The sequence below is a fragment of the Carcharhinus amblyrhynchos genome, chromosome 4 (assembly GCF_965287045.1).
Source record: "Carcharhinus amblyrhynchos chromosome 4, sCarAmb.v2.hapA, whole genome shotgun sequence".
Classification (NCBI taxonomy): Eukaryota; Metazoa; Chordata; class Chondrichthyes; order Carcharhiniformes; family Carcharhinidae; genus Carcharhinus; species Carcharhinus amblyrhynchos.
In genome coordinates this window covers 3,644,904-3,657,218 of record NC_137327.1, presented here as the reverse complement: position 1 = coordinate 3,657,218, position 12,315 = coordinate 3,644,904, and the positions used below count along the sequence as shown (strand labels likewise).

General features: G+C 49.0%; 1 protein-coding gene across 1 annotated transcript; it reads left to right on the top strand.

Moving 5' to 3' along the window:
- Positions 1-2,607: 2,607 nt before the first annotated feature.
- Positions 2,608-12,285, top strand: LOC145341769 (uncharacterized). The gene is made up of 2 exons (XM_080186690.1): positions 2,608-3,137; positions 8,121-12,285. Exons 1-2 carry the CDS (start codon positions 2,823-2,825, stop codon positions 9,708-9,710), a joined length of 1,905 nt encoding a protein of 634 aa, XP_080042816.1. The 5' UTR covers positions 2,608-2,822; the 3' UTR covers positions 9,711-12,285.
- Positions 12,286-12,315: the final 30 nt, after the last annotated feature.

The window sequence follows — 12,315 nt, the reverse complement described above, 5'->3', positions numbered from 1 at the left end:
GGTCCATTCAAAAGTCTGACAGCAGCAGGGAAGAAACTATTGTACGTGACCTCAGATTTTTGTATCTTTCTCCTGACGGAAGAAGGTGGAAGAAAGAATGTCCGGGGTGTGTGGGGTCCTTAATTATGCTGGCTGCTTTGCCCCTGGCAGCGGGAAGTGTAGACAGAGTCAATGGATGGGAGGCTGGTTTATGTAAGGTTTAGGGTGATGATAGAAAGGGACAATAGGCAATCCAGAGTAAAGATCACTAACTGAGGGAGAGCGAACTTCAACGGATAAGAATGGAGCTGGGCCAGTTAGACAGGAAGGAAAGGTTAGCGGGAAACACTGTAGCTGAAAAGTAGACTCCCTTCAACACAGAAATAGTCAGGATTCAGTCAAGGTACATTACCTAAAAAAAAAGAGGAAACAAATCCAGAACTCCCTGGGGATGAAAACCAGTTTTGTCTTGTTTTATGACAATCACTCCTTCTGGACAGGACAACAGTTTTTCAAATCTGTAAGCCTAGCCATGATATACAAAGTCAATGAGTAGAGTGAATGGCATTTTCTGTTTCTGTTTCACATTCCAGCATCCATTGTATTTTGCCCTCCTTTCCATAAGACATAGGAGCAGAATTAGGCTATTCAGCCCATCAAGTCTGCTCTATCATTCAAACATAGCTGATATTTTTCTCATCCCCATTCTCCTGCCTTTTCCCCATAACCCCTCATACCCTTATTAATCAAGAACCTATCTATCTCTGTCTTAAAGACACTCAATGACCCAGTCTCCACAGCCTTTTGCGCCAAAGAGTTCCACAGATTCACCACTCTCTGGCTGAAGAAATTCCTCCTTATCTCTGTTTTAAAGGATTGTCCCTTTAGCCTGAGGTTGTGCCCTCTGGTTCTAGTTTTTCCTACTAGTGGAAACATCCTCTCCACATCCACTCTATCCGGGGCCTCGCAGTATCCTGTAAGTTTCAATAAGATCCCCCCTCATCCTTCTAAACTCCAACAAGTACAGACCCAGAGTCCTCAACCATTCCTCATACAATAAGCTCTTCATTTCAGGGATCATTCTTGTGAACCTCCTTTCAACCCTTTCCAAGGCCAGCACTTCCTTCTTTAAATACAGGGCCCGAAACTACTCACAACACTCCAAATGGGGCCTTTCATCCATCTCCTTGCTTGCTCCAAAACCCAATTCATGTTCAAATTGAATCCATAAGAACATAAGAAATAGGAGCAGGAGTAGGTCATCTAGCCCTTTGAGCCTGCCCCGCCATTCAATAAGATCATGGCTGATCTGAAGTGGATCAGTTCCACTTTCCCGCTTTCTCCCCATAACCCTTAATTCCCCCGGCTATCAGAAACCTATCTACCCGTGACTTAAATATATTCAGCGAGGTAGCCTCCACCACTTCAACAGGCAGAGAATTCCAGAGATTCACCACCCTTTGAGTGAAGAATCCAGTTCATGGTCTGAACAAGAGAGATATTTCAGACCCGATCCAAAAGTTGCTGTTCCAGTTGAGACACATGTGTCCTCAAAGGTGAAACCCTGAAAGGTGACAGATAACTTAGAATGGACTCCATTTTCATTGGAAGGGAAGTTATTTGCTGCTGTATTAATGAAGGTATAATTATATCAGCTTGCTGTTTCAATCATTGTGAAATTATAATGAATTTGGATTGTAACTTATAATGTATCTGAACAAAGAACAAAGTACATTAAGCAGTCTCACAACACTGGTTAAAGTCCAACAGGTTTATTTGAAATCACAAGCTTTCGGAGCGCTTACTCACCTGATCAGAGCTCTCCACTCATCTGACAAGGGGTCAGAGGCCCGAAAGCTCGTGGCTTTTGCTACCAAATAAACCTGTTGGACTTTAATGCCTGATGTTGTGAGACTTCTTACTGTGTTTACCCCAGTCCAACGCTGGCATCTCCACATCCCGGAGAGTCACCAGAGGGTGGTGGCTAGGAGATTTTCACATTAACTTCAGTATGGTGTTAATGTAAGCCTGCTTGTGACTAATAAATACATTTTAATTTTTAACTTTACATCAGCCATTCTCCCTCAGTGTATCCAGAGTGTGGAAACAAGGGGATTTTCACAGCAACTTCATTACGTTGTTAATGTAAGCCTACTTGTGACTAATAACTAAACTTCAACTTTAAACTTTAACTTTGCATTGGCTATGCTAAATTCTCTCTCAGTGTATGCAAACAGGCACTGGAGTGTGGCAATTGGGGGATTTTCACTGTAACTTCACTGCAGTGTTAATGTAAGTCCACTTGTAACAATAATCAAATAAAACTAATAAAATAAAAGACTTTAAACTGGAAAGGCGATGCCCTTCCCGGTTGAATACCCTGCCCAGGCTGACTCTGGTAGACACAGTGAGAAGTCTCACAACACCAGGTTTAAGTCCAGCCAGTTTAAACCTGGTGTTAAACCTTAAACCCCGGGTGTTGTGTGAGATTCCTGAGTGTGTTTAGCCCAGTCCAGCACCGACATCCTGACTCTGGTGGCAGAGCAGCAGCCTGTGCGGGAGGAGATCTGCCCTCCCGAGCCAGTTTCCGCGGGCAGGGCTCTGGGTGAACCAAGTGGTGAGGGAGGAGCTGCAACATTTGCGCAGAGATACTTTCACTTTCCCAGTGTCCGGAGGCAGCCTCGGGAGGAGAGTTGTGTTTCCGTCCTGGCCCGGGGCTGAGCTCCCTCCCCGTGGCTGGGAGAGGGGACTGAGGCTGGATACAGTGTAGCGGCGGCGGGGGACACACACGGATACATTGTAGACCCGGTGGGGGAATCCCCCACCCTCCTCTTCCCGGAGACATGGGCAGCTGCAGCAGGACTCAACTTTACCAAAACTTCCTGGCTTGCCACCAGAAGCACTTCGCCTCGGGCACCCTGGCCCCCTGCAGCGGGCAGGAGCAGCTGCGCCTGGGCAAGGACTTCCTGGACTCGGTGCCCGCTCCGTGCCAGCGCTTCCAGCGGCTGGACTTCTACCGCCTGGCCCGGGACTATGTGGCAGGCCAGGCGGGCAGGCAGCAGCTCCTGCCCGCACTGGGCAAAGCCTTCGAGCTGCTGGAGCTCATCTCCCTCAACCTGTACCTGTGGCCCTGGAGGAAAGAGATCAAATCAATCAAGGTCAGTGCCTTCGAGGAGGGTGGGGGGGGAGAGTGAGGGAGGTGGGGAGGGGGGAGGGAGGTAGGGAGGGGGGAGGGAGTGAGGGAGGTGGGGAGGGGGGAAGTGGGGGAGGGGAGGGAAGAGAGTGAGGGAGGCGGGGTGGGGGGAAGTGGGGGAGGGGAGGGAAGAGAGTGAGGGAGGTGGGCAGGGGAGAGGAGGGTGGGGAGGGGAGAGGGAGGAGGGTGGGGGGAGAGAGTAGGGAGGGGAGAGGGCAAGGAGGGGGGTGTGGTGGGGAGGGGAGGTGGGAAGAGGGTGGGGGGGAGGAGGGGTGGGTTCAGGGCTGAGGGGGCTGGCTGGCGGTCTGTTCAGGCCATGGGAGTGTGTTGGGATGTGTTTTCAAAGGTCAGGATGTTCAGAGGTTGGGGGTTTTTGGGTTGGGGACTGGGTTCCAGGGTGGGTTGTTCAGGAGTTGGGGATTTTTTTTCTTATTCACTTGTGGGACCTGGGCGTCACTGGCTGGCCAGCATTTATTGCCCATCCCTAGTTACCCTTGGAGGGCAGCTGAAAGTCAACTCCATTGCTGTGGCTCTGGAGTCACATGTGGGCCAGGCCAGGTAAGGTTTCCATCCCTAAAGGACATTAGTGAACCGGATGAGTTTTTCTGACAATCGACAATAGTTTCATGGTCATCAGTAGATTCTTAATTCCAGATTTTTGTTTACAGAAGTCCAACTCCAACATCTGCTGTGGTGGGATTCAAACACGGGTCCCCCACAACATTAGCTGAGTTTCTGGATTAATGATCCAGCAATAATACCAGTAGGCCATCACCTCCCTGGGGGGAGGTCCAGATAATGGAGTGGTCAGGCATTGGGTATGTCCTGGGGGGGGTGAGGGGGGAGGCATTTCCAGGAAGTTGGGTGTGTCCAGGGGGTGGGTGTGTCCAGGGTGTGGGCATGTCCACAGGTTAGGTGTGTCTGGGGGTTTGGGGGTGGGGGGGGGGGTGCGGGTGTCCTGGTGGGGTGGGGGTCCAAGGACGCCCAGGGGCTGGGGATATCCAGGGGATTGGGGTGTCCCAGGGATGGGGGGTCCAGGGGTGCCCAGGGGGATAAGGTGCCCAAGAGGTGAATGTGTCTGGGGGCGGTTGGGTGTGACCTGGGGGTGGGTGTGACCTGGGGGTGGGGAGGTCCTGGGTGGGGGGGCGTCCAGGAGCGTGAGGGTGGGGATGTCCAGAGGATGGGGGTGTGGCTGGGCTGTGATCTCTGCCCCGGGCTGGGGATTCCCCTGGTGACATTGTAAGTTCAGCGTAAATTAGGGGCAGCTGGAGGCACCTATTTTGGGTTGGGTTAGTTACATTTCCCAGTTATCCTCCCACTTCAGCCACACAAACAATACTAATTTTAACAATTTCAAAGTAGAACTGAGTACCATCATTCAAACACTGTGCTTTGTAACTCCAAAAAGTGTTTCCAAATGTTACCATTTAAAAATAGTGTCCCATTCACAGGGGAGATCCTTTGTTATTGACCCACTTTCTGCCCCCCTTTCCCTGAAGGTTTTATGATGCACTCTTCAGCTCCACCCCCAGTGCCTACTCCATCACAAGCTCTGACTGATGATGCTGTACACCAATGTATGGAGACTATTCGAAGATTCAGGCATTGAGGCTTACCTGGATATTGAACCTGGAGTAGCATCACAGAATCCCCACAGTGCAGAAGGAGGCCACTCAGCCCATCGAGTCTGCACTGACCACAATCCCAACCAGGCCCCATTCCCATAACCCCACATATTTACCCTGCTAATCCCCCTGACACTAAGGGGCAATTTAGCATGGCCAATCAATCTAACCCACACATCTTGGACCAAGGGAGGAAACTGGAGCACCCGGAGGAAACCCACACAGACATGGGGAGAATGTGTAAACTCCACACAGTCACCCGAGGCTGGAATTGAACCTGGATCTCTGGCATTGTGAACAGCAGTGCTAACCACTGTGCCATCTTGCCACCCCAGCATAGTTGGTCATTATTACCAGTGCCCATCCTATTTAATTCCTACATAAAAATCAGTACTACGACTTGTATTTTTACACCACTTTTAATGTCCTGATAATATTCCAGACTTTCACAGTGTTATGAAGCAAAAGGAGGTCAGTTTGGGGTTGTGGATTGTAGTAGAGTGGTAGCACAGACTGAGTAAGGACACCAGGCTCCAGTGTGAACCACCTGGATTTCAATGACAATCCAAATAGATAGAAAAAGAAAGTCAGTAGAAGTTACCATGGAGTTTTATTTTTCTATTCATTCATGGATGTGGATGTCATTGGCTAGGCCAACCTTTATTTCCCATCCTATTCCCCTTGGGAAGGTGGTGGTGAGCTGGCTTCTTGAGCCGCTGGAGTCCAGTGTGGCGTAGGTACACCCATGGTGCTGTTAGGGAGGGAGTTCCGGGATTTTGATCCAGCGCCAGTGAAGGAACGGCGATATATTCCTAAGTCAGGATGGTGTGGGGCTTGAAGGGGAACTTGCAGGCGGTGGTGTTCCCAGGTATCTGCTGCCCTTGTCCTCCTGGATGGTGAAGGTCACAAGTTTGGAAGATGCTATCAAAGGAACCTCACTGAGTTACTGCACTGCATCTTGTAGATGGTACACACTGCTGTCACAGTGCGTCAGTGAAGGGAGTGAAAGGTGCTGGATAGGGTGCTACTCAAGCAGGCTCCTTTGTCCTGGAACTTCTTGTGTGTTGTTGCAGTTGTACTCATCCAGGCAAGTGGAGAGTATTCCATCACAATCCTGACTTTGCCTAATAGATGGTGGACAGGATTTGGGGAGCCAGGAGATGAGTTACTCACCGCAGTATTCCTAACCTGTTCTTGTAGCCACTGTATTTATATGGCTAGTTCAGTTTCTGGTCAATAGCAGCCCCCAGGATGTTTGTAGTTGGGGGATTCAGTGATGGGAATGACAGGGGGAGATGATTGAATTCTGTCTTTTTGGAGATGGTCATTGCCTGGCACTTGTGTAGTGTGAATCTTGTGTTACCAATCCAAGCCTGGATATTGTCCAGGTCTTGCTGCATTTGGACACGGACTGCTTCAGTATCTGAGGAGTTGCGAATGGTGCAGCGAACCCCCACTTCTGACCTTATGAAGCCATTAAAAATGTAACTGGCTCAGAGGGGAGGGGAGGCGGTGGCCTTGTGGTATTATCACTCGTCTATTAATCCAGAAACTCCGTTAAAGTTCTGGGGATCTGGGTTCGAATCTCACCATGGCATTTGGTGGAATTTGAATTCAATCAAAAATATCTGGAATTAAGAATCTACTGATGACCATGAAACCATTGTCAGAAAAACCCTTAGGTTCATTAATGTCCCTTAGGGAAGGAAATCTGCCGCCCTTACCCGGTCTGGCCTACATGTGACTCCAGAGTCGCAGCAATGTGGTTGACTCTCAATTGCCCTCCAAGGGCAACTAAGGATGGGCAATACATGCTGGCCAACCGTGTACCCATGTTCCATGCATGAGTAAAAACTGTCCTCAAGGTAAGAAGCTGCCAGCCCTGCACTGCTGATGGAGTGCCACTCTGCCACTAGCACAGTTAATGGAGCGCTGCGCTGCCAGCCTGCACTACTGACAGAGTGCCACTCTGCTCGCCTGCAGTGCCGATAGAACGATGCTGTTCCAGCCTGCGGACTGTTGTAATTCAGGTGAATAACTCCCTGACCTTGGGGACTGAATCAGCTCAGACACAACCCTCTCAACTCACAGACAGCTGAATCAGAAGAGGAACGTGTTACATCAACGGAGAGAGAATTGTAGGATTAACCTTTTGATCACACAGACTTTTCATTGTGACCCAGTTACGAATAAAGGTCATCACCTTGAAACATGGCCGGAATTCTCCAACCTCACCCCCCAGCCGGCATTCTCCAGTCCCGCTGCTGTGAATGGACAGTTGGCTGAGTGCCAAATTCTCCGATCTCGCTGGCAGCGGGAGTGGGGTTTATGAGTCTGGAAGATTTGGGCCAGGAAATTCTGGTTCTCTCTGCACATCAGCTGCTGAGTGACCTACAGCATTTCCAGTTCAGTGTCAGATTTCCATCACCTGCGGTGTTCGGCTTGTTTTTCTGAATCATGCTGTTTATCGCTTTCATGTTTTCTGTTTAGGTTTTCCACACGCCCTTTTCACTCTCTCCATGAAAAAAGGCTCAGTGTTCGTTTATATAGCACCTTTCAGGGGGTCCCAACACATTGATGAAGTAGTTTTGAAACACTGTTGTAAAGAAGAAATGATGGTATCCAATTTACACATCGCAAATTCCCACAAGCAAATTCCCCATCTCCCACCTTCAACATTCTGTCCCTCCACCGCACACTCACAATAGCAGCCATGTGTACCATCTACAAGATGCACTGCAGCAACTCACCAGGGCTCCTTAGACAGCACCTTCCAAACCGATGACCTCTACCACCCAGAAGGACAAGTGCAGCAGACACAAGGGACCAAGTTTTAGTTTATTTATTAGGGTAACAAATAGGCTTACATTAACACTGCAATGAAGTTACTTTGAAAATCCCCTAGTCGCCACACCGTGGCACCTATTCGGCTAGACTGAGGGAGAATTTAGCACAGCCGATGCACCTAACCAGCACTTCTTTCAGACTGTGGGAAGAAACCGAAGCCCCTGGAGGAAACCCACGCAGACATGGGGAGAACGTGCAAACTCCACACAGACTGTGACCCAAGCCGGGAATCAAACCCGGGTCCCTGGAGCTGTGAGGCAGCTGTACTAACCACCCAGTGGAATTTTGGTCAAAGGTTAGACCTTATTAGATGGCAGAGCAGACTCAAGAGACCTCCTGCATTTATTTCCTATGCTCTTAGGGTAGAATTGAGGGGAAGAGGAGGCTGTGAGGAGGAGGAGGAGGAAGACAAGATACTGGAGATCAAACTGAGATTATATTTTCTTGTAAAACTAACAGAAATGTATTTATTTCAGACTTTCACAGGGGCCTTTGTCTACTTCATCCAGCCTGTGTTCCCTCCTGACGTCCTGCAAGGGATTTTGGAAAAGATGGGATACACTCGGAAAGGAACCAGCGACTATGTGATGTCAAAGCAGGTCAGCAAGGAGGAAATTGGCCAACTTGGGTTTGAATTTTTCTTGGCCAGGGCCGAGTGTGAACTGATGCAGGAGACGCTGGATCGAGCAATGCAGAGCGGCTGCCAGGATATTGTACAGGTGAGGTCCAGTCATTCCTATAACCAGGCCGACTGCATCAAATACTTAAAAGGCAAGGAAGCTGGACCCAGAGGAATGGCTGAAGAGGTGGCACTGGGTAATGAGGGAACCTCAAAATCAGGCTTGCGTTCCGAAGACAACCTTGCCAAGTCTGGGTTGCCCGGTGCGCCCTTGCCACTCACTGATGTCAACCAGGAAGAAACCCTCGGGTTGCGGGTAGAAGCACCCGATGGAGAGTTTGATGCCACAAGTGATCCGCTGTCCACCTCCACGAGGTTACCATTAGACAGCCTTGACCTGTACCGTGAGTACACCGACATCACCATCAGCGCCAACATAAGATACCCAGAAACCCAGAACCTGGTGGAGGCTGTCAGTCCAAACGGGAAAGAGGAGCAATGCGATTACCCGCTCATCCCAGACAAATCGCTGATGCAGAAGGCTCAGACGGAAGCTCTGGTCAAACTCTCCCCAGGGCAAACTGGACCTCTCTCCTTAAGCCTCTTCCCCGATTCAACTCCCATCGCAACGTCATCAGAAAGTAAGGATTTGAAGAGTAAAGAACAGTCACCTTTCGATACCATTGACCCAAAATGCTCAGTGAGACACAGTGTGCTGGATTCTACCAACCAGATTTATCCAGACGATAAAAGATCCAGCAAAAACTCTCAGAAATTAGATGGCACCTCGTCTGCTAAGTACGGGAGCTTCTGGAGCGATGCTTCCGGCCGGAAAAGGGATTATGTAGAAATTGAACTGAAGAAGATGGATAAAGAGAAACTGCCCTATCCAATAGCCGAGACTGCTGGGCCAGCTCCCTTCCTCCAAGCTAACCACTTCCAAACCCTGGAGACCCAGCGTGTGGAATTAAGACATCCTGAACCAACAGGAGTCAAACCTCATGGGCAAAGCCAGACCCTGCGGCAGGTTCCAGCTTGTCAGACCCCCAACGTTCCCGAGTGCTGTGTGTGCGCCCCAACTGAACTCCTCGGAGTTCGCCCGCTGCTGGATGACTCTGAGCTCGCGGGCAACACGCCACAGGAAGTGGAAGACCAGATTGTCCGAGAGCCCCCCCAGTCTTTCTACATCCCGCCCGGCAGCCTGGAGGGGCTGCCGTCCTCAGCCTGTGATAACTGCGGGTCTCCGATCTGCTCAAGCTGCAACTCCAGGCACTCTGCGGGTCACGGCCAGGTCATGTCCAGGGATTGCCTTCAAATCCAGGAGCTGATGGTTGGCGGAGGCACCGACCCTTATCTCTACGTGACCAAGTTAACCGACAAGAATGTTAGCCTTGACGATGACAAGTCCGTGAGATGCAATCGCTGTAACAAAGAGGAAGACATTTAAATCCTGCTCTTCAATGGAGGCATTCTTGGTGCATTGAGCCAACAACTGAGCCAAGCTGACTGGTCAAGTCTCGATGTGCCAAGTCAGCTAACTGTAACCTGCTTGGTCACCAAGATGCTACCATTATCCCCCACATCCTTACCCCGAGGGAGGGAGGGGAAAATTGGCCAAGATTCCTCCTCCTGTTCCCTGAAAAAGTGAAGAGCCTTTGGGAAGTGCCTGCATGTGGCCATCAATTGAAGCCATCCAAAGGCCTTCTGCCTTCCGTCTGGCCTTCCGCAAGGAGAATAGTCATGTGACTGACGCTCCAAGAGTATCTGCAAAGCCCAGGAAGAGTCAACGCCTTCAGGAGAGGAGGAGAGATAACACTGATCCAAATATCCAAGCCAGTTATTGTTGAATAGTTCAGTGAGTGGGCCCCTCCTTCTGCCAAAGAGACTCTTTGCCCCAGTGATGCCCTCAATTTGTTCTAAGGAAACAACCTTTGTTTTTATTGAGAAACTCAGACTAAAAGCAGTGACTATATTGAAGGGAGAAGGGTGACTTCAGTGAAGAAACCATTGATGAGTGAACCTTTTGTTTTGAATTGGTTTTTGGGATGTGGGTGGTGCTGGTAAGGTTTATTCCCTGTTCCTGGACTTCCCTGAGAGGACGGTGATAGTGAGCTGCCTGCTTGAATGGTAAGAACACAGTATAACGCAGTGCCTCGCTCTGACGATCCAGGCTCAACTATGGTGAGGTGGGACTGGAGTCACCCCTAGGCTCCAATTGGATATAGACAGCATGTTTCCTTCCGGAGAGGACTCAGCTAACTTGCTGAGTTTGTACAACAAAGCAACAGTTCAAGCTCACTTGGCTGAAAACAGCTTTTTATTTCTAGACATTTATTTGAAAGCAAAATTAAACTTTTCTCAAATTTCCGAATGGAGATTTGAGTTCACATTCTGTAGGCTACAAACCTGGTAACCAAACCACTTGACCAGAGGAGGTGGCTAATGGTTCACTCATAGTCTTCCTCACTTAGATTAGTGTCCCTGTTTAGTAAGTATGCTTGGGTTCATATCTATCACAGGAAGATGGTTGTGGTTGTTGAAGGTAAATTATCTCAGTCTCAGGACATCACTGCAGGAGTTCCTCAGTGTAGTGACCTTAGCCTAACCATTCTCAGCTGTTTCATCAATGATGTTCCCTCCATTAGTTACCATAGACCAAAAACTGTATAAATACTGCGGTGATAAGAGGCCGGGAATCCTGCAGCGTGTAACTCACCTCCTGGCTCCCCAAAGTCTCTACACCACCGACAAGTCAGGAGTGTGTTGGAGTACACCCCACTTGCCTGGCTGGGTACAACTCCAACAACAACACTCAGGATGCTCGACCCCATTCAGGCCAAAGCAGCCGGTTTCAGATGGGAAATTAGGATGGGAAATCAAATGTTAACCATGTCAACAATACCACCATCCCATAAAACAATAAAAAGAACATACAAACATCTGAATTAGGAGCAGGGTAGGCCATTCAGCCCCTCAAACCTGCTCCACCATTCATTGATAACAAGGCTGGTCCAATGGCAACCTCAACTCCACATTCCCACCTATCCCGATAACCTTTCACCCTCATGCTTTATCAAGAATCTATTTCTGCCTTAAAAATATTCCAAAGACTCTGCTTCCACGGCCTTTTGGAAAGAGTTCCAAAGACTCTCATCCTCTGAGAGAAAAAAAGGTTCTCCTCATCTCTATTCTAAATGGGCCATCCCTTATATTTAACCAGTGACCCCTGGAGATGAAACATTCTTTCTACATCCACCTTCAGTGTCTTGTATGTTTCAGTCAAATTGCCTATTTCTCTTCTGAACTCTAGTGGATACCAGTCTAACCTGCCCAACCTTCCCTCATAAGATAATCTGCCCAATTCGGGTATTAGTCTGGTAAACCTCTAAAATGCTTCCAATATATTTATAGCCTTCCTTAAATAAGGAAACCAATACTGTACTCAGTACTCCAGAAATGGTCGATACAATGCATGATAGCCCTAATTTTATATTCAATTCCTCTTACTAAGCAATAACTTTCTATTAGCTTTCCTGATGACTTGCACTCCCTTTTGTGATTCATGCGCTCAGACACCCAGATCCCTCTGCATTCAGAGCTCTGCAATCTCACCATTTAGATCATATTTTCATTTTTCCTGCCAAAATATACAGTTTCTCACTTTTTCAAATTATACTCTATTTGCCGGGTCTTTGTCCACTCACTTAACCCATCCCGTATCTTTTTGTAGCCTGCCTGTATCCTTTTCACATCTTACTATCCTAGCAAACGTTTTGCCCGGCCCAAGAGTAGCTATGGGTTTGAGGGGATGATTACACTTCTCAAAGCTTTTCATTGGCGATGAGGCACTTTGGGAAGTTCAGATGTTGTGGACAGCACTGCATAAATGGGATTCATTCACTTCCTGCGTCAAGCTGACAACCTCCTGTCGCAAGATTCCCTTGTGACAATGGGGAAGGGGGTCACTGAGCAGGAGGGGCACTGCCCTCCACCTCCACCCAGCTCACTGCCCCCCCACCCAGCCCACTAACCCTCCCCACCCAGCTCACTGC